At 41.3% G+C, this 19,902-nt stretch overlaps 4 protein-coding genes across 4 annotated transcripts; 2 read left to right on the plus strand and 2 right to left on the minus strand.

The window, feature by feature from the left end:
* Positions 1–1,755: 1,755 nt before the first annotated feature.
* LOC116162033 (alpha-tocopherol transfer protein-like) lies at positions 1,756–3,041 on the minus strand. Its single transcript, XM_031475550.1, has 6 exons — positions 2,849–3,041; positions 2,645–2,801; positions 2,339–2,591; positions 2,181–2,291; positions 2,033–2,135; positions 1,756–1,986 (listed from the first exon to the last, which is right to left on the minus strand). Exons 1-6 carry the CDS (start codon positions 2,958–2,960, stop codon positions 1,829–1,831), a joined length of 894 nt encoding a protein of 297 aa, XP_031331410.1. The 5' UTR covers positions 2,961–3,041; the 3' UTR covers positions 1,756–1,828.
* Positions 3,042–8,597: 5,556 nt separating this feature from the next.
* On the plus strand, positions 8,598–9,773 carry LOC116162032 (alpha-tocopherol transfer protein-like). The gene is made up of 5 exons (XM_031475549.1): positions 8,598–8,755; positions 8,806–8,962; positions 9,017–9,380; positions 9,428–9,530; positions 9,582–9,773. Exons 1-5 carry the CDS (start codon positions 8,641–8,643, stop codon positions 9,737–9,739), a joined length of 897 nt encoding a protein of 298 aa, XP_031331409.1. The 5' UTR covers positions 8,598–8,640; the 3' UTR covers positions 9,740–9,773.
* Positions 9,774–11,327: 1,554 nt separating this feature from the next.
* Positions 11,328–12,077, minus strand: LOC116161760 (mitochondrial fission process protein 1-like). Its single transcript, XM_031475223.1, has 3 exons — positions 11,970–12,077; positions 11,800–11,924; positions 11,328–11,750 (listed from the first exon to the last, which is right to left on the minus strand). The coding sequence occupies exons 1-3, from the start codon at positions 12,022–12,024 to the stop codon at positions 11,430–11,432; spliced, it is 501 nt and encodes a 166-aa protein (XP_031331083.1). The 5' UTR covers positions 12,025–12,077; the 3' UTR covers positions 11,328–11,429.
* A 696-nt stretch (positions 12,078–12,773) lies between these two features.
* On the plus strand, positions 12,774–19,694 carry LOC116162209 (cell division control protein 45 homolog). Its single transcript, XM_031475764.1, has 8 exons — positions 12,774–12,893; positions 12,945–13,307; positions 13,369–13,551; positions 13,604–13,959; positions 18,661–18,865; positions 18,916–19,310; positions 19,361–19,437; positions 19,490–19,694. The coding sequence occupies exons 1-8, from the start codon at positions 12,843–12,845 to the stop codon at positions 19,552–19,554; spliced, it is 1,695 nt and encodes a 564-aa protein (XP_031331624.1). The 5' UTR covers positions 12,774–12,842; the 3' UTR covers positions 19,555–19,694.
* The last annotated feature ends 208 nt before the right edge of the window (positions 19,695–19,902 follow it).

A 19,902-nucleotide genomic window follows, 5' to 3' on the forward strand; every position in this document is an offset into this window, starting at 1 on the left:
GTACACACCACAGTTCAATTGTCATTTCTAAAACTCCACCATAAGGGTACTGATGTTCTGGAAATTCAATTTTTTCGATTTCTGGGGTGGACCTCTCGGTACGTTCTCTACAGTAGAGAGATGAGGGTCTCATTATTATTCTCCAACAGTCCTGAAACCTAAACGGTTGGTGAAAGAGAGTGTTGCCGGGGGGTCTGGGGGTATGGAACACCTCTCAGTGCAGTCACAGGGTGCTGATCTTCTCTAAATTGTCATCGAGTTTCTCGTTATACCCCCAGACCGTCCTGTAAAACGTTCTCTACAATATGGAGAAGAGGGCCTCATTATCCTTCCCCAAGAGCTGTCAATGAAGTATTGAAGCCTAATCGATTAGTGAAAGAGGGTATTACCGGGTGGTCTGTGGGGGGTGTAGAATACGCCCCAGTACACACAATTCCATTGCCATTTGTAGAACGCCACCATAAGGGTAATGATGTTCTGGAAATTGTCTTTGATTTTTTCGTTTTTTGGAGGGTATTCCTTACTCCCCAGACCCCCTGGTGCAATGTTCACTACACTATGGAGAAGATCCTAAAAGATTTGTGGAAGAGAGTATTACCGTGAGTCTGGGGGGTATCGAATACGAAATAAAATAAATAAATAAATAAATAAATAAATAAATAAATAAATAAATAAATAAATAAATAAATAAATAAATAAATAAATAAATAAATAAATAATTAAATAAATAAATAAATAAATAAATAAATAAATAAATAAATAAATAAATAAATAAATAAATAAATAAATAAATAAATAAATAAATAAATAAATAAATTGCCTTTAAGGAAATTTTAAGAGCTTTTCAAAAGAGTTTCTTATATAAACCTTTTTGACTAATTCCTACACAAGAAGGTATAGCCCAAAGTATTGCTTTTCCTATGGAAATTTATTTTTGTCCATAACCTTTGAATCCTAAATACCTACTACGGCCGTTTTGAGTTCTACAGTATCGGATTTTGATTTTCCCATTCTGAAACGTGGATTTCTAAATCCCAGTTTTCAGTCCTCGGGCCTTACTTCGCAATCTCATACTGTGGATTTTGAATTCAACCTTGCAAAATGAACTGCAAAATAAAATCCTAAACGCCGAGCCCAATTTTGAGTCTCCCTATTCCAATTATCTAGAAACCTGAAATTTTGGCCCCAAATTTCATTCGCCCAATACTGAACCTGAACGGATTTGAGATTTGATTTTCTCTTCCCCAATCCTAAATTCTGGTTCTCCATGATCTTCAAGATCTTTTCACAGTTCAGTTAATGGTAAGAACATTCCTACTACTGGAATTGGAGCAAATTTATGGAGACCCAAAGTTTCCCAACTATTAAAAGTATACAAGAACGGTGTGACCGCGTTATTTTTCCATAAAACTTGGTCAGGAAGTCCTGAGCCTTCTAAGTTTCTAAAACTGAACAGACGCCCTTACCTGGCACAACATTGGGCTTGGAGGGGAGCCCACGTAGAGGTTCTGTGGCGAGGCAGATGAAACTACCGAGCAGGTGTCACTGTGACGCCTTGATCCGAAGCAGACATCAGATCGCCTGAACCTGGTTGCGAAAGGAAGGGGTTAGGAACAACGAGCCTTTGGAGTACCTAAGTTCTGCCTGGCCGGACTCCCCTGTGGAAACATGGAATACCACGTCACGTGGGAACACTTCTAGGCCTTCAACTTTGTAACGTTCACGTCGTCCTCGTTCCAATGCTATTTGCCCAACATTAATGAGAAGAGAATTTATTTAAAACTGATCGCGTTGGATCACAAGATCCATTAACAACAACAAATTTAGCCTAGTCAAAGTCGAGCTTCTTGAAGGACCCATCCGTTCCGATTCCCAAATCTCGATCCATATACGATTGCTTCCGATCGCGGAGCTTCTCATTTGAGACCAGCATTTCCTCATCCAAAAAGAAATCCGCATTCTCGGTGAAGGATTCCTGCATCTTCGCTGAAATGACGATTTCTTACGGCGGATCATCGCGAGAATCGCTCACCGTGCAACTCCTTGACGGAAGGGGCTTTGCCTCCGTAGTCTTCCGGTAGCAGCTCGTGGGGTACGAATTTGGATAACGTTTCGTAAGAGTCGTGGAAGTGCAACTGAAAGCGAAGGAATGTGAAAGCTGACCTGCGCTATGGACTTACCAAATGGGCGAGCTCCTTCTTCATGAAGGGCTTTACGAGCGGGACCAGTAGGTCGCAAACGGACGCTAATGTTATGTAATGGAGACCTTTTAGCCTAATTGGTATGGCTTCCTGTGCACAAAGAGTGGTAGTACCTGAAGCTGCTGCCGATCACTTACCTGCACATACAGTAAAATCCTCTTCATCGTCGTGATGTGCGTTTTCAAAACGTGTCCAACCGTAAAAGCCTTCAAATCGACGACTATAACTAAACCATCAAACGAACCTCTTTCCATAAACTCCAATGAGATCGCCATATCGAAGAGCTTTACACAATCCGATACTGCGTACTTGTTAACATCTACGTCCACCAGCTTGAAGTACAACAGTTTGTAATTTTCCGGAGTTCTCTCAGGCAAAAAGGAACAAAGCCTACAGTTTGAGTTAATTAATCATTCGCAAGTCATCGATAGAGGGCCAATTACGAAACTTTCATGTCGTTCTGTAGTTTGGGATCGCGCGGGTCTCTGTTCGCGAAGAAATCACCCCACGCGCCTCTGTAAGTGAAGAACTTCTCGATCGTGACCTTGGCCTGCTCCATGCTAAAGTGGCAGCTGTGCAAAAAGAGCGCCAGCTGAAAATCTGAAAAACACAGGTTTTGCCAGGAGACATCAGTTCGTTAATCGTACCCGAAACGTGTGGGAGATGCGGTTGCTTCCGAACCCATTCCTGGAGGGCTTTCATGTCGTCCGCGCGCAACTCCTTGTTTTTCTTGTACTCATCTTCAACGGTGGCCACCATCGTGCCTACTCTGCCACCTCTTCAAATGCCAGACCTTATATATTCGCTTGGTAGGATTTGAAGTTGTTTACTTGTAAAGCAATTGCAAAATAGATAAGTAACAACCAAACTCGTGAGAACTTATGTACCTACCGTAAGTAGTGGCATTGCCACTAAGTAATTATTATACAATCTCGCTCGCCTTGCCCGAACCATTTACAAGTTTCATGGGAAAATGACACGGTCACACTGTGCTTGTATACTTTTAATAGTTGGGAAACTCTGGGTCTCCATAAAGTGTGAAAAGATCACCTACGTATGGGGAACCAAAATTTAGGATTGGGGAAGAGAAAAACAAATCTCAAATCCGTTCAGGTTCAGTATTGGGCGAATGAAATTTGGGATCGAAATTTCAGGTTTCCAGATCGGAATAGTGAGACTCAAATTTGGGCTCGGCGTTTAGGATTTAATTTTGCAGTTCATTTTGCAAGGTTGTAAAATATGCTTTCAAAATCCGCAGTATGAGATTACGAAGTAAGGCCCGAGGGTTGAAAACTGGGATTTAGAAATCCAGTTTTCAGAATGGGAAAATCAAAATCCGATACTGTAGAATTCAAAACGGCCCGAGTAGGTATTTAAGATTCAAAAGTTATGGACAAAAATAAATTACCAAAGAAAAAGGAATACTTTGGGCTATAGCTTCTTGTGTAGGAATTTGTCAAAAAGGCTAATATGAGAAACTGCTTTGAAAAGCTCTTGAAGTTCCCTTAAAGCTCTTAAATCGAACTGTCTAAAAGCTACACATGATGCCATCTATCAAAGGAAATTGAAGTTCTGGTGCTACAAAGTCCAGTGTAGGTTTTCGTGTTCCAGACCCCCGGTAACACTCTCTTATACTAACCGTTTAGGTTTCAGGCCTCGCTTGACAGTAGCTGGGGTACGCTTAGGGGGCCCTCTACTCTATACTGTATCGAGTACCTCCTGAAAATGAAAAAAATCGACGACAATTTCCGGAACATCTGTTTGATACCCTTATGGTGGTGGTGAAATTGCAATGGAACTGGGTGTACTTACTATCCTTCGCTAACCGTATAAGCTTTAGGACTTGATTGACAGCTGTCGGGGAAGGTACCCCCCCCAGACTCACGACAATACCCTCTTCCACAAACCTTTCAGGATTGAGGACGCGATTGACTGCCGTTGGGGAAGGATTATCAATCTCTTTTCTTCATAGTATAGTAACCGGCATTATGGCTCAATGGTAGAGCGTTGAGTTATAAATCCGGAGGTCGGGTGTTCGAACCTGGGTTGAAGTGAATTTTTCATCTGTGGCAGAGATGGAAATTACCTTTCACCAGTTTCGAGCATTCTGCCGGCTACTCCGAATTACCTGCAGTTTTCCTAATTCGTAAGGTAAATACCGGAGTAGTATAGAACAACTTAAGACCTTCTGCAGAGGTACCTCTAAAAAGCATTATGCGGGTCACTCTGTAATTGGGCGCAAGCCTGTTGAGGGCCCAGAACAGGAGAGGGATAATAAATAAAAAATAAATATGGCGTTCTACAAATGTCAATGGAACTGTGTGTACGGTGGGGGGGGGGGACTGTGGGAGAACTGTTGGAGAAGAATAATAAGGCCCTCATCCCTCTACTGTACAGAACGTCGTACCGGGAGGTATGGGTGGTATGGGATACCTCCCCACAAAACGAAAAAATCGATGACAATAATTACCATCATTACCTCATGGAGGTATTCTCTTTTCCATTCAGAACGTAGCACTGGAAGGTCTGGGGGGTAAAGAATACCCTTCAGAAAACGAAATAAGTGAAGACAATTTCCAAACGTCAACACCCTTATGGTGGTGTTCTAGAAATGACAATGGAACTGTGTGTACAGGGTTGGGAGGGGGAGGGGGTGTACTTCATACCCTCCAGACCCCCCGGTAACACAATCTTCCACAAAGCTGTTAGGCTTCAGGGCTCGCTTGACAGCTCTTGGGGAAGGATTATGAAGCCATCTTCTCCATACTGTAATGAACATTGCACCACCGTGAGGTCTGGGGGGTAAGGAATACCCTCCAGAAAACGAAAAAATCGAAGACAATTTCCAGAACATCGGTACCTTTATGGTGGTGTTCTAGAAATTGTAATGGAATTGTGTGTACTGGGGATATTGGAATACCCCCCAGACTCCCAGTAACACTTTCTTCCACAAACCTTTTAGGCAACGTACGACGTGAGAGTCACCCATAAAACGAAAAAATTGATAACATCAGTACCCTTATGGTGTTGCTCTAGAAATGGGGATGGAATTGGGTGTACTGGGTACCCCACAATAACCGTATAGGCTTCAGGACTTGCTTGACAGCTGTTGGAAAGGTATTCCATCCCCTCCCTCTTCCAAACCCCTCGGTAACACTCTCTTTCACAAACGATTTAGGATTCAGGACTCGAGCGACAGCTGTTGGGGAAAAATTTCGAAACCCTCTTCTGCATTGCATAGTGAAACTTGCACAGGGGGTATACGGGATAAAAAACACTGAAGCTTTATTCCGATTTAAATATTTGCCAATTCTGTATCAGGAGGATATAAGGTGCGAGGAGGTCTTTCAGTTTTTAGACACCTGTTATTTTTCGATAAACTTATGTAAAATTTATCTGGCTACTAAGAGAACATAATGGCCGAAGAGGTCCTTTTCTATGACTATGAGAATTATTTCAAAGCTTTATTTCGATTTAAAAATTTGTCATTCTCTATCAGGAGCATATCATGTGCGAGGAGGTGTTTCTTTTCCTAATACTACACCTGTTACTTGTCGACAAACTTATGCAAAAGGTGTCGTGTTACTAGGAGAACATAATACACGAAGAGGTCCTTTTCTAGCTTTGTTAGAATTATTCCAAAGCTTTCATTCGATTTAAAAATTTGCCAATTCTGTATCAGGATCATATGAGTGCGAGGAGGTGTTTCTTTTCCTAATACTACAACTGTTACTTGTCGAAAAACTTATGCAAAAGGTGTCGTGCTACTAGGAGAACATAATATACGAAGAGGTCTTTTTCTAGCTCTGTCAGAATTATTTCAAAGTTTCATTCGATTTAAAAATTTGCCAATTCTGTATCAGGATCATATGAGTGCGAAGAGGTGTTTCTTTTCCTAATACAACATCTGTTATTTGTCGACAAACTTATGTACATACAATTTTTCTTGCTACTAGGAGAACATAATGCACGAAGTGGTCTTTTTCTATCGCTATGAGAATTATTTCAAAGGTTTATTTCGATTTAAATATTTGCTACTTCTGTATCAGGAGGATATAATGTGCGAGGAGGTGTTCTTAATACACCCCCCCCACCCCCCGCCCCCAATTACCTCCAGGTGACCCTCTCTATCACAAACCGTTTAGGCTTTCTTGACAGCTGTTGGTGAGCGCTTAGCTTAGAGCCCCCCCCCCTCCGCCTATAAACAATAAGAAAGACGATGACCAGGACATCGGTACCCTTATGGTGGTGTTCTAGAAATGGAAATGGGACTTGGTAGTTGGTGCACTGGGGAGTATGGAATACGCTCTTCCACAAACTTTACAAGATTCAGCAATCGATTGACAGGGCAGGACTGTGAGAAAATCTTCTTCATTTTCTTGAGAACGTTGCACCGAGGGGTCTGGGGGAGAGAACCAAAAAAATCGATAACAATTTCCAGAACATTAGGGTTGTTTTCTACAAATGGCAATAGAACTGAGTGGTATTTCATACCCCCTAGACCCGCCCCAGTAACACTCCCATCCACTAACCGTTTAGCATTCAGGACATGATTGACAGGGGCCGAGGAAGGACCATGAAACCCTCTTCTCGATACTGTAGAGAATGTTTCACTGAGGAGCCTAACCTAAGTCGAGAACTTCAAGGAATCTAGGTGTATTTCCGCGGTGAGAGTTTCCAGAAGCATTTAGGGGTGTTCTGGGGGCAACCCCTCGATCTCACCAATTTATGTCGGGCTCACTTTGAAATAGTTGTGACTCCTAAACGCTACATGACAAAGGATATCTTCCGATTGTGGAAGATCGGAACTGATTTGAATTCGTATTTCGACAACGAAAGTAAACAACCTTTTTGCACTTGTATCTTTGAGTGTCCTTATTATTGTCCAAATCAAGTAAGCCGGAACGACTCATTTAACTATTTTCACATAGTTTCATTTTTATGTAGACGAGATTATTTAAAATAAGTCGCACATAACATAATTATGCAGTATGCAATTTGAAGATGATGAAGTGCAAGTGTTTGAAAGGTCAAGATTTGTAGTAAGTTGTGTTTATGCAAATATGGAAAGAACTAGAAATTTTTACTTTGGATCGAGCCGACTAAGGTAACTGAAGGGATTGAAAGTAGTCTCTAAAGGACTACGATAAGTCGAATGGTCTAAAAACGGCTTGCAATGCTTTGGAGCGAACTTTGGTAAAGGTACCAAAACCACTGCAGTATGAGTCATTCTGATACAAACATACAAAAAGGGCACTCCCGGATAAAAGCTTAATACATTGGAATGTAGAAAATCAATTTGAGTGTCATAGTCTACAACTTTTGATTGAGAAGTCTAATCGAAAAAGTACGAATTGTTTTGGATTCTACGCCCCAAAATTAATAAGAAAAAGTGTTTTCTCGAGAAATTTTGGTGTAGTCGATTTTTTGGTAAAAAAGGAAGGTTGTACGACGCCTTTTTTGCCCGAAAAAAAAAATTGTCCAGATCGAACACGCGAAAAAAATTTTCTATAGAATGGGGCCTGTTAGATTCCATAATTTCAAACAGTTCCATAGATTGGGCTACTAGTTCAAAAGTTACAGCCTTTGAATTTTTTTTTCTAAATTGTTCTAGTCTATAACTTTTTATTGAGAAGTCTGATTGAAGGTACGGGGGGGAATTTAATTGGAATTATAAACGCCCCCAAAAAAAACCCCCAAAAAAAAATTTTAATAAGAAAAAGTGTTTTCCCGAGAAATTTTGGTGTAGTCAATTTTTGGTAAAAAAGGAAGGTTATACACTGCCTTTTTTTGAGCCCCCGTAAAAAAATTGTCTCAGATCGACGCGGGAAAAAAATTTTCTTATAGAATGTGGCCTGTAGAATCCATAATTTCAAACAATTCCAAGATTGGGCTACTAGTTCAAAAGTTACAGCCCTTTGAATCTTCTTGCGAAATTGGTTTCTAGTCTATAACCTTTGATTGAGAAATCTAAACGAAAAAGTACGAGTTGTTTTGGATTCTACGCCCCAAAATTAATAAGAAGTGTTTTTCCGAGAAATTTTGGTGTAGTCGATTTTTGGTAAAAAAGGAAGGTTGTACACTGCCTTTTTTTTTGGCCCGAAAAAAAAATTGTCTCAGATCGACCCGGAAAAAAAAATTTCTTATAGAATGGGGCCTGTAGATTCCATAATTTCAAACAGTTCCAAGATTGGGCTACTGGTTCAAAAGTTACAGCCCTTTGAATCTTCTTCCGAAATTGGTTTCTATATATGTCTTCAGAATAAATATGTAAATTATACAGTTTGAGGACAATTCAGCATGATAAATACAAGATTTCTCACTTAGTTTAGAAAACAAGGTCAAGTAGGTAGTTTGAATGAATAATTGCTTCTCACAAAAATAGCTATTCAATTCGAGTACGTTGCACAGTCCCACCCTTCAAGAATTACCGTACGGAATGGACGATGAAAACGTAGCTTTGGAGTACCGAAAACATAAAGAGTTGCGCGAAGAGGACATACAAAGTTTGAAGGAATGGTACGCGAAGCAGGTCCATCTGCCGCCCATTTCAGGTTTGATCGATCGACGCAAGTGCCCGCGCTCATTTGATCCGCTCTTCCAGAGATGCACCTCATCGTTTTCCTGCACAGCTGCTACTGGAGCATCGAGAGTGCAAAGTCGACGCTAGAGCGATTTTTCACGTACAGAAACGCGTGGCCCGAGTTTTTCGCCGGCACGGATCCGCGAAGGCCGAAGATGCTGTCGGATATGGAAGTGGTGTAACTGCGAACGTATTAATCGCCGGAAAAGGGTACTTTATTGGGTTGTTTTAGGCTGTACGCGTTTCTTCCCAAAAGGACTCCGGAGAACTACAGGGTGTTCTATATCAAATTACTTGATCATGACCTCAGCAGGTACATCCTCAAGGACCAGCTGAAGATTATGGATATGGTCCTCGTAGTTGACATACTAAGGAGCGGCACCAGTGATGGTTTGGTAATCGTGTGCGATTTTGAGGATGCCACTGTAGGCCATGTTTTGAAGACACACGTAACCGAAGTGAAGAAGTTCCTAACTTACCTACAGGAGGCACTACCAGTGCGCCTCAAAGGTCTCTACTATACCAACTTGGGACCCATAGCTGACCTTTTGAAGGGATTAATTAAACCTTTAATCAACAAGAAACTTTTGGAATGTGTAAGTGTCCGATTTACAATCACCCCAGCTCACTCTCGCCTTTTCAGTTGCACTTTACCGACTCGTTTGAGGGCGTACTTAAATTCGTACCACAGGGGTGTTTTCCCAAAGAGTTTGGAGGAACCGCGCCTTCTATTTACGATCTTCACGGTATTGAGGCGAATTTTATCCCCTTGCTTTGTCAATCTCGTGATTTTTCAGTCGAAATGCAAGATTTGCTCTTAAGTAACGTGCAGTTCTTCATCGAATCGGAGAAGATGATCACGGATGAATCGAGTCGCGATAGAAGACCATCGTACATGGATCGGGATTTGGGGATTGGCGCGGTCGGATCGTTTAAACGACTGGAATTTGATTAGTTTATTTTGACGGTATATTAAATGGTGACCTTTGGTGGTGGTGTGGTATTTTTGCATTTAATCCGCAATACACATTACACAAGTAATTTTTTCAAGAGGATTGTCGTTTGAAACCTACATGGGCCCATAACCCCTACCCCTACATAAACATTCATATATATATATATATATATATATAGAATATATATATCGCCCTGACTTTGGTTTGATTCGTAGAGTGGGAATTAATCAATCGAATTAACGATTAAGGATGGCCGTTTACGTTAAGAATTCGCTATTCTGTAGGAGTTATTAGTTAAAATAAATGAAGAGGGAGATAGTAAGAAGACATTTTTTATTCATTCGTATTTGGGGGTGGAAGTGTTAATTGTACTATTTGTAAAACACTGACACTTTTTGAATGGGGTCCTTGAACTATCCCAAGAATTTCCTGGCATTTTTCAAACCCTTTTCTAAACAATTGAGCTCTCTATAAAGCCCTTCCGTAACACTAAATATACTTTTGAAAGATCTGCCAATACATCCCACACCTTCCTGCATATCTGTGACCCTGATACAATCGTCTCTGTACAAGAAAAATTTATATCAGAAGGAAATGATAGGATTGGTATTAAGAGAACATAATATCAAAAAAGGTAAGTATCTGAAAATAAATCAATGTCCCCCTACGACCGTGGTGAAATTTCCGCCAGTAGATCCATGATCTTGTCTTTCCTGATAAGATCATTGAATTGAATGAAACACTTGCACAATAGATATATAGTCATATTAGGCCGAATCTGGCTCAGTTCAAAGTCGCTCGCCACCTAGCGGTGACTTTGGAAATTAGGTCAAGGTAACAAAAGTTCAAAGGTTGCATGCCACATGGCAGTGATCTTGGAAAGTAGGTCAAGGTGGTGCTCACGGGCATTCGCTTTCAAGGTCAGGCAGTAGTGATATATACCGTTCAAGGCTAAGGTGAAGTTCAAAGGTCACTCTCTCCCCGTTCTCCTCTAGTAGTGACCTTGGACAGTAAGTCAAAATAGAGCTGAAAGATCTCTCGCCTCCAAAGGTTTTTGTTGGTTCTATTGTATTCTATCTACACGGGGTCCGACCAGGCAGCTCTTAGGCACACCAAAGGCCCATTGTGCCATACCTCCATTCTTTCGTAACTAGTTTCAGTGCCTGTTCAGTCCTTCGATCGCCATCTTTTAACTGCATTCTTAGACCTAGGAGATCCCTGAAACAGAAATCAGCAATTAATAGATAAGACTCGAATCGTCTATCCACATAAATGCAAGTCCTAGGATTTCGATGGCTCTGTAGAAGGTTACCTCGTCCCTCACTAACGTACTAGGTTCCCCCCTCCCCTAACGATGCCGCCTGTTCTGACCCTTTGTTGGAGCCAGTAGTAATCTCGACGTCCCTTCGAGGGATTCACCCCCCCCCTCCTGCCCTTCTCATCGCTTTTCAATGGAAGGAAATCTCGGAATTTTGAAAATTGGAAAACTGTTCCTTAATATCTAAGTTTCAAGAAAATAAAAAGTCCTTATGGGAGGGGGATGAGCTGGAGCTGTAGGTAAATTGAGCAATAAGATAAAAACATATATCAGAGTCAAACATAACAATTTATTTAAATAACATTCAAATATAACAGTAAACAATTGTAAATATATTCTCTAAAACTAAAACAACATGGAACACTTAGGACTTAACCCTTTTTAACTTTGGGGTCGTCTTTGAGCACGTCAAACTTTTCGGGGGCGTACTTTCGCAGCGTCCCGTCCAGCAAACGATCGATCAGATGATCTATGGGCTTAATAATGAATGGAATCATTGTCAGTCCAATCCCGGTTACTATCCACTTTTTCGTCGTCGACGGTAAAGTTCGATTGTACGTCAGGAGATAACCGGCGGCCGCACATGTTCGATTAATCGTAATGCCCGGCACGACGACGGAGGCGAGCATCTGCCACGCGAACGTGTCGAACGCGACGAAGCTCACCGTCTTCGGATCGCCGCGGTGCTGTATCTGAAAATTCGGTTGCATGATAACGCTTGAAGGAAAAGATGGGGGTTACGTGAGCATCTTTGGTCTTGCTGGCGGTGTCGGCTAGGACGTAGGTGGTGGCGACACCATAAGTGACCGCAACCCATTTCGGGCCGATCATGGAACGAAAGGCCTCACCGATTTCATTTGCATATCCTGTACTTTGGGGGGTTAATTGTAAGCGAATTTTACGTTTCTTACCTAAATAACGTATGGGGGTGTCTCGATAGATATCAATTTCTCCGGAATGAGACATTGGAAGGTTTTACAAGTTGAGGTTAGGTCCCAGGAAATTTTGAAGGTTAGGAGATAATGGTCGCATTCATCAAGTTTGTTTTTTTTCGGGAATGCAGTGGCAGTCCTACGTTTCGTTTACTTTACTTTATAAAGGGTGGCATTGTCCCTCGTACTTCTTAATACCATACAAATTGAGGGTTTTGTGTAAAATTGAAAAGCTTTTTGACCTTTCTTAAGACCCATTTCAAGTACATTTTAGAGCGGATCGAGCCTATCCAACTCACCCCTGGGTCCTTTGTCCAAATCTCAAATTACACCTTTCTATCATTCCCTAGGCTCATCAGTTTATCTGCTACTCCTCCCAGAAATTCATTGAGAGGTGCCTTAGATAAATTTCAAAAACAAAGATTGAAACACACAAAATGTATAACATGCGGCATATAAAACACAAATACGATTATAAAGAAATGCAAAAATTACTACCTGCATCTGTCAGCTGAACACATTCTATGTGGTTGCGAGGCTGCTGTCGAGCAAAGGCTAAATGACCTCGGGGAGACCGGGCAACTAGACTTCAGAGCAGTACTTAGCTTCTTCAATCGGATAAAACGAGTAACAGCAGTAGGTGCTAAAGAGATATAGTGCCTACCTTCACACAGAAAATAAAGCAATCGATCAAAATTGTCCCTAGCGTAGAACGTGTTCTAACCCGCCACTGGTGTGTGCCTGTGTTTGTGTTTTTTTTTAATGTAGGCAACACTGTAACAGCTGTCAGTCAAGGACGTTTTTGTTTTGGCGGTTGAAGTTGTGGACAATTAGGTTAGAATGCCTTAAAAAATGTATTTGGAAAATTTGAAAACGGAATTTTACGAATTTCTCACAGGAAAGGTACGTCCCACTTGCACTTTCCTTCCATTTCCCAACAATCGTCACTTTCAGCGAATCTGCCTCATCGTTAACTTCGACATCGACAGCATCTGTACCTGCAAAATCCTCCAGTCTCTGCTGAAGTACAAGCAAATCACTTACACCCTCGCCGTCGTCCAAGGTATCAGCGATCTTAAAGGTGTCTACCAGGAAAACGCCGATCAAGTGAAGTGCTTCGTCCTGATCAACTGCGGCGGCACGATCGATCTAATCGACGTTTTGGAGCCCGAAGACGACGTTATATTTTTCGTGCTCGACTCGCACAGGCCGACAGATCTTTGCAATATATACAGTAACGGGCAAATTCGGTTGCTGTGGAGTCCCGATGACGATAGCGATGTACCCGAGTTTCCAGACATCTTCCGCGAGGACGAGGTACGCCTTTTCACTAGCACTGCGACACGGAGGGGGGTTCACGTAATATATTTGTTTACAGTCGGACGAGGAGGACGACGAGGAGAATTTGGACGAGAGCGGCGACGAGGCGGAGGGCCGAGCCGCCAAACGAAGACGGCTGGGCGAGGAAGCCATAATGAAACGTCGTGAACGTAGGTTGTGGGAGGCGAATCGAGAGAAGATTCTCTTCGAGTATTCACAGTTCACTTACTACGCGAAAGCCGTGAGTGTGAGGGAGTGCCATTAGTCGCGATCTGTGCGGTTTGTGCTTTCAGAGCGCCCTCTACATGTTCGATTTGGCGTGGAAGCTGAACAAGGACGACAAGGACTTGCTGTGGTACACGATCGTCGCGCTAACCGAGCAGATGATCTTCGAGAAGATCGAGCACACGCAGTACGTATTGGAGACGGGCAATCTGCAGGCGCACGCCACCCGCCTGCTGAACAGGACAAGCGACACCGACAATTTGACCTCTCTGAAGATCGCGTTCGAGAAGGACCTGAAGCTGGTCTTGTACCGGCATTGGTCCATCGAGGCTAGTCTCAAGTATTCGATGTTCACCGCCGTCAAGTTAAAGCTGTGGTCCATTCGGGGCGATAAACGGTTGCACGAGTTGCTTGCGGATATGGGGTAAGTCTCTTCCTCTTTATTATGTTCTCCTAGTAGCACAACACCTTTTGCATAAGATTGTCGACAAGTAACAGGTGTAGTATTAGAAAAAGAAACACCTCCTCGCACTCATATGATCCTGATACAGAATTGGCAAATTTTTAAATCGAATGAAAGCTTTGAAATAATTCTGACAGAGCTAGAAAAAGACCTCTTCGTATATTATGTTCTCCTAGTAGCACGACACCACTTGCATAAGTTTGTCGAAAAGTAACAGGTGTAGTATTAGGAAAAGAAACACCTCCTCCCACTCATATGATCCTGATACAGAATTGGCAAATTTTTAAATCGAATGAAAGCTTTGAAATTATTCTGACAGAGATAGAAAAAGACCTCTTCGTGCATTATGTTCTCCTAGTAGCACGACACCTTTTGCATAAGTTTGTCGACAAGTAACAGGTGTAGTATTAGGAAAAGAAACACCTCCTCGCACTCATATGATCCTGATACAGAATAAGCAAATTTTCAAATCGAATGAAAGCTTTGAAATAATTCTGACAGAGCTAGAAAGAGACCTCTTCGTGTATTATGTTCTCCTAGTAGCACGAAACCTTTTGCATTAGCTTGTTGAAAAGTAACAGGTGTAGTATTAGGAAAAGTAACAGGTGTAGTATTAGGAAAAGAAACACCTCCTCGCACTCATATGATCCTGATACAGAATTGGCAAATGTTTAAATCGAATGAAAGCTTTGAAATAATTCTGACAGAGCTAGAAAAAGACCTCTTCGTACATTATGTTCTTCTAATAGCACGACACCTTTTGCATAAGTTTGTCGACAAGTAACAGGTGTAGTATTAGGAAAAGAAACACCTCCTCGCCCTCATGTGATCCTGATACAGAAATGGCAAATTTTTAAATCGAATGAAAGCTTTGAAATAATTCTGACAGAGCTAAAAAAAGACCTCTTCGTATATTATGTTCTCCTAGTAGCACGACCCCTTTTGCATAAGTTAGTCGACAAGTAACAGGTGTAGTATTAGAAAAAGAAACACCTTCTCGCACTCATATGATCCTGATACAGAATTGGCAAATTTTGAAATCGAATGAAAGCTTTGAAATAATTCTGACAGAGCTAGAAAAAGACCTCTTCGTATATTATGTTCTCCTAGTAGCACAACACCTTTTGCATAAGTTAGTCGACAAGTAACAGGTGTAGTGTTAGAAAAAGAAACACCTTCTCGCACTCATATGATCCTGATACAGAATTGGCAAATTTTCAAATCGAATGAAAGCTTTGAAATAATTCTGACAGAGCTAGAAAAAGACCTCTTCGTATATTATGTTCTCCTAGTAGCACGACACCTTTTGCATAAGTTAGTCGACAAGTAACAGGTGTAGTATTAGAAAAAGAAACACCTTCTCGCACTCATATGATCCTAATACAGAATTGGCAAATTTTCAAATCGAATGAAAGCTTTGAAATAATTCTGACAGAGCTAAAAAAAGACCTCTTCGTATATTATGTTCTCCTAGTAGCACGACCCCTTTTGCATAAGTTAGTCGACAAGTAACAGGTGTAGTATTAGAAAAAGAAACACCTTCTCGCACTCATATGATCCTGATACAGAATTGGCAAATTTTTAAATCGAATGAAAGCTTTGAAATAATTCTGACAGAGCTAGAAAAAGACCTCTTCGTACATTATGTTCTTCTAATAGCACGACACCTTTTGCATAAGTTTGTCGACAAGTAACAGGTGTAGTATTAGGAAAAGAAACACCTCCTCGCCCTCATGTGATCCTGATACAGAAATGGCAAATTTTTAAATCGAATGAAAGCTTTGAAATAATTCTGACAGAGCTAAAAAAAGACCTCTTCGTATATTATGTTCTCCTAGTAGCACGACCCCTTTTGCATAAGTTTTTCGACAAGTAACAGGTGTAGTATTAGGAAAAGAAACACCTTCTCGCACTCATATGATCCTGATACAGAATTGGCAAATTTTTAAATCGAATGAAAGCTTTGAAATAATTCTGACAGAGCTAGAAAAAGACCTCTTCGTATATTATGTTCTCCTAGTAGCACAACACCTTTTGCATAAGTTAGTCGACAAGTAACAGGTGTAGTATTAGGAAAAGAAACACCTCTCGCACTCATATGATCCTGATACAGAATTGGCAAATTTTCAAATCGAATGAAAGCTTTGAAATAATTCTGACAGAGCTAAAAAAAGACCTCTTCGTATATTATGTTCTCCTAGTAGCACGACACCTTTTGCATAAGTTAGTCGACAAGTAACAGGTGTAGTATTAGGAAAAGAAACACCTCCTCGCACTCATATGATCCTGATACAGAATTGGCAAATTTTTAAATCGAATGAAAGTTTTGAAATAATTCTGACAGAGCTAGAAAAAGACCTCTTCGTATATTATGTTCTCCTAGTAGCACGACACCTTTTGCATAAGTTTGTCGACAAGTAACAGGTGTAGTATTAGGAAAAGAAACACCTCCTCAGCCCTCAATGTGATCCTGATACAGAATTGGCAAATTTTCAAATCCAATGAAAGCTTTGAAATAATTCTGACAGAGCTAAAAAAAGACCTCTTCGTATATTATGTTCTCCTAGTAGCACGACACCTTTTGCATAAGTTTGTTCGACAAGTAACAGGTGTAGTATTAGGAAAGAAACACCTCCTCGCACTCATATGATCCTGATACAGAATTGGCAAATTTTTAAATCGAATGAAAGCTTTGAAATAATTCTGACAGAGCTAGAAAAAGACCTCCTCGTACATTATATTCTCCTAGTAGCACAACACCTTTTGTAAAAGTTTGTCGACAAGTAACAGGTGTAGTATTAGGAAAAGAAACACCTCCTCGCAACTCATATGATCCGGATACAGAATGGCAAATTTTTAAATCGAATGAAAGCATTGAAATAATTCTGACAGAGCTAGAAAAAGGCCTCCTCGTACATTATATTCTCCTAGTAGCACAACACCTTTTGCAAAAGTTTGTCGACAAGTAACAGGTGTAGTATTAGGAAAAGAAACACCTCCTCGCACTCATATGATCCTGATACAGAATGGGCAAATTTTTAAATCGAATGAAAGCTTTGAAATAATTCTGACAGAGCTAGAAAAAGACCTCTTCGTATATTATGTTCTCCTAGTAGCACGACACCTTTTGCATAAGTTTGTCGACAAGTAGCAGGTGTGGTATTAGGAAAATAAACACCTCTTCGCACTCATATGATCCTGATACAGAATTGGCAAATTTTTATATCGAATGAAAGCTTTGAAATAATTCTGACAGAGCTAGAAAAAGACCTCTTCGTACATTATATTCTCCTAGTAGCACAACACCTTTTGCATAAGTTTGTCGACAAGTAACAGGTGTAGTATTAAGTTTGTAGACAAGTAACAGGTGTAGTATTTGGAAAAGAAACACCTCCTCGCACTCATATGATCCTGATACAGAATTGGTAAATTTTTAAATCGAAATGAAAGCTTTGAAATAATTCTGACAGAGCTAGAAAAAGACCTCTTCGTATATTATGTTCTCCTAGTAGCACGACACCTTTTGCATTTGTTTGTCGACAAGTACCAGGTGTATTAGGAAAGGAAACACCTCCTCGCACTCATATGATCCTGATACAGAATTGGCAAATTTTTAAATTGAATGAAAGCTTTGAAAAAATTCTGACAGAGCTAGAAAAAGACCTCTTCGTATATTATGTTCTCCTAGTAGCACGACACCTTTTGCATAAGTTTGTCGACAAGTAACAGGTGTAGTATTAGGAAAAGAAACACCTCCTCGCACTCATATGATCCGTATACAGAATGGCAAATTTTTAAATCGAATGAAAGCTTTGAAATAATTCTGACAGAGCTAGAAAAAGACCTCTTCGTATATTATGTTCTCCTAGTAGCACAACACCTTTTGCATAAGTTAGTCGACAAGTAACAGGTGTAGTATTAGGAAAAGAAACACCTCCTCGCCCTCATGTGATCCTGATACAGAATTGGCAAACTTTTAAACCGAATGAAAGCTTTGAAATAATTCTGACAGAGCTAAAAAAAGACCTCTTCGTATATTATGTAGAAATTACATTAAAAATCTAGTATCTGTGAGAGGAAGGAGGGGCACTAATTTCAATCAAATTACGCAGGGGGCATTGGGGAGGTCCCAGGACCCTAAAAAAGCAATGCTGGGGGTCTGGGGAGTATGGACACCCCCGCCCCTCCACCCATACATGTAGTATTTGATTACATTTTCTCAAAAACTCACGTGAGGTTTGTAGAGGAAATAGAGGAAGAATTATCAAGCCTTCCTTTGGCGAGGGTACAGATGGGGTGTACTTTTGGGGGGTATTCCACATCCCTCGAACCCCATGCTACATCTTTCTCCAAAAACGTTTAGTGTTGCCACAGGAAGGAAAGATTCGGCTGTCCTTTTCTAAAAACAAATGATGTGCACAGGATTATCTTATTACCTTCGATACATTTTGATTGTCTAACCTCGTCTTGCTAAAACCTCCTTTACAAGTCAAGGACCTCTCATCGCTTATTTCGAAACGCGCACCTATTAAAACCGTACAAGTTGTTATCGCCTTTTATTTCGACATACTTTTGTTCACGTTCGCTATGAAGCGGTATATGTGTAATATTGAACGTAAAAGCGGCCGGCCGTTACAATAAACGAAAATTTCAATCGGACAGGTTTCCTCTGGTCCAAAGTCGCCAGAACTACCTATCGATGGACTTGCAATTACGCCAGGAATTCCCCAGCGCGATCGAGAAGTTCAGCGAGAAATACGGCTTGGGGGACATCGAATACGCGACGTTCACGATGTCGTACGGTTACAGAAACAAGTACTGCGCCGCCGACGTTGTCTACGGTATGATGACGCTCCTAGAGGCCGTGGTAATTACCCCCCTTTCCTCGTCGCGTGTACTTCAAACCTCTACTTCCAGCACCAGAACAAGAAGATGGAGGAACTGTTTCAGTCCGCGCTCGACTGCCTCTCCAGGTCGCATCGGCACATTCTGAGCGGCGCGATCGAGAAAGCGAAAGGGATCACGATGAGCCTGTTCAAGACGATCCAAGCCGCCTTGGACATGAAGAAGATCATCTCGGCCGGCCCGTTTATTTACTACATCGTTCAGGAGGGCGGCCTCGACTGGTACCTGTTCGCCCACCAGCACATCCTCTCGCTACTGGCGCAATTCATAATTCGCGCGTACGTCGTCATGTCGAGGAATCGCAAGGCGTCCTCCTTACCCCTCATCGTCTCGGCGCCGAAAAGCGTCGAAAACGGCACGTGCATCGTCCTCGGCATTCCTCCCCTATGCGAGAACTCACCGAAAAAGTAAGCGAAACTTTCGCACTAACCCCCCACTTAAAAATCGTAAATTGCAGCTTCTTCGGTAAGGCCTTCGAACAAGCAGCTCAGCGAACAAACTGCGATACCAACTGTGATTATTTCGATACGGCATGTAAGTAACGCGGCGTACGTGCTGCACGAGCCCCTGCTGCTTTCTGTTGCAGATTTCGAAATACCGACCAAGGATAGGACGCACTTTTTGGATGCCCTGACGGCCTTGTTAAGTTAATTAAAAAAAAACTATTCCTGTACAGAGTACAAGATAATTAAATTTGTAATTAGGCTTTAAGTGAGTTGTTAATTACTGGCGAAGTACGATTTGTAAATAAGACGAAAAATAGTTTATAATAAAACACGTTCCGAGTTAAATTTGCACATGTACAGAACGAGAATATAAACCTTGCACAACATTGAGAAATTTGAGGTCCTGGGCTTTTCCGCCGAAAAAACGCACTTAAGCGGCTATTCCACACCTGATGAACCTAATGCGGCTCTAATGCTCACAGGAAAATTTTGTCATCTAACCTCACCGCTTCTAACTAGCACTCTAACCTAACCTCCTCGCACATTATATTAT

Source organism: Photinus pyralis, unplaced genomic scaffold (assembly GCF_008802855.1).
Source record: "Photinus pyralis isolate 1611_PpyrPB1 unplaced genomic scaffold, Ppyr1.3 Ppyr1.4_LG10, whole genome shotgun sequence".
NCBI classification, from domain to species: domain Eukaryota; kingdom Metazoa; phylum Arthropoda; class Insecta; order Coleoptera; family Lampyridae; genus Photinus; species Photinus pyralis.

Bases quoted from the DNA above. Each gene is read 5' to 3' on its own strand.
- LOC116162033 (XM_031475550.1), bottom strand. From the start codon at position 2,960: ATGGTGGCCACCGTTGAAGATGAGTACAAGAAAAACAAGGAGTTGCGC. The intron at 2,592-2,644 runs GTAATTGGCCCT...CTCAAACTGTAG, and splicing joins CAGAACGACATGAAAGTTTC to GCTTTGTTCCTTTTTGCCTG. The intron at 2,136-2,180 runs GTAAGTCCATAG...CTTCGCTTTCAG, and splicing joins AGAAGGAGCTCGCCCATTTG to TTGCACTTCCACGACTCTTA.
- LOC116162032 (XM_031475549.1), top strand. From the start codon at position 8,641: ATGGACGATGAAAACGTAGCTTTGGAGTACCGAAAACATAAAGAGTTG. The intron at 8,756-8,805 runs GTTTGATCGATC...CCGCTCTTCCAG, and splicing joins CCATCTGCCGCCCATTTCAG to AGATGCACCTCATCGTTTTC. The intron at 8,963-9,016 runs GTAACTGCGAAC...GGGTTGTTTTAG, and splicing joins CTGTCGGATATGGAAGTGGT to GCTGTACGCGTTTCTTCCCA.
- LOC116161760 (XM_031475223.1), bottom strand. From the start codon at position 12,024: ATGTCTCATTCCGGAGAAATTGATATCTATCGAGACACCCCCATACGT. The intron at 11,925-11,969 runs GTAAGAAACGTA...CCCAAAGTACAG, and splicing joins CACCCCCATACGTTATTTAG to GATATGCAAATGAAATCGGT. The intron at 11,751-11,799 runs GTAACCCCCATC...CCGAATTTTCAG, and splicing joins GCAAGACCAAAGATGCTCAC to ATACAGCACCGCGGCGATCC.
- LOC116162209 (XM_031475764.1), top strand. From the start codon at position 12,843: ATGTATTTGGAAAATTTGAAAACGGAATTTTACGAATTTCTCACAGGA. The intron at 13,308-13,368 runs GTACGCCTTTTC...ATTTGTTTACAG, and splicing joins ACATCTTCCGCGAGGACGAG to TCGGACGAGGAGGACGACGA. The intron at 13,552-13,603 runs GTGAGTGTGAGG...TTGTGCTTTCAG, and splicing joins TCACTTACTACGCGAAAGCC to AGCGCCCTCTACATGTTCGA.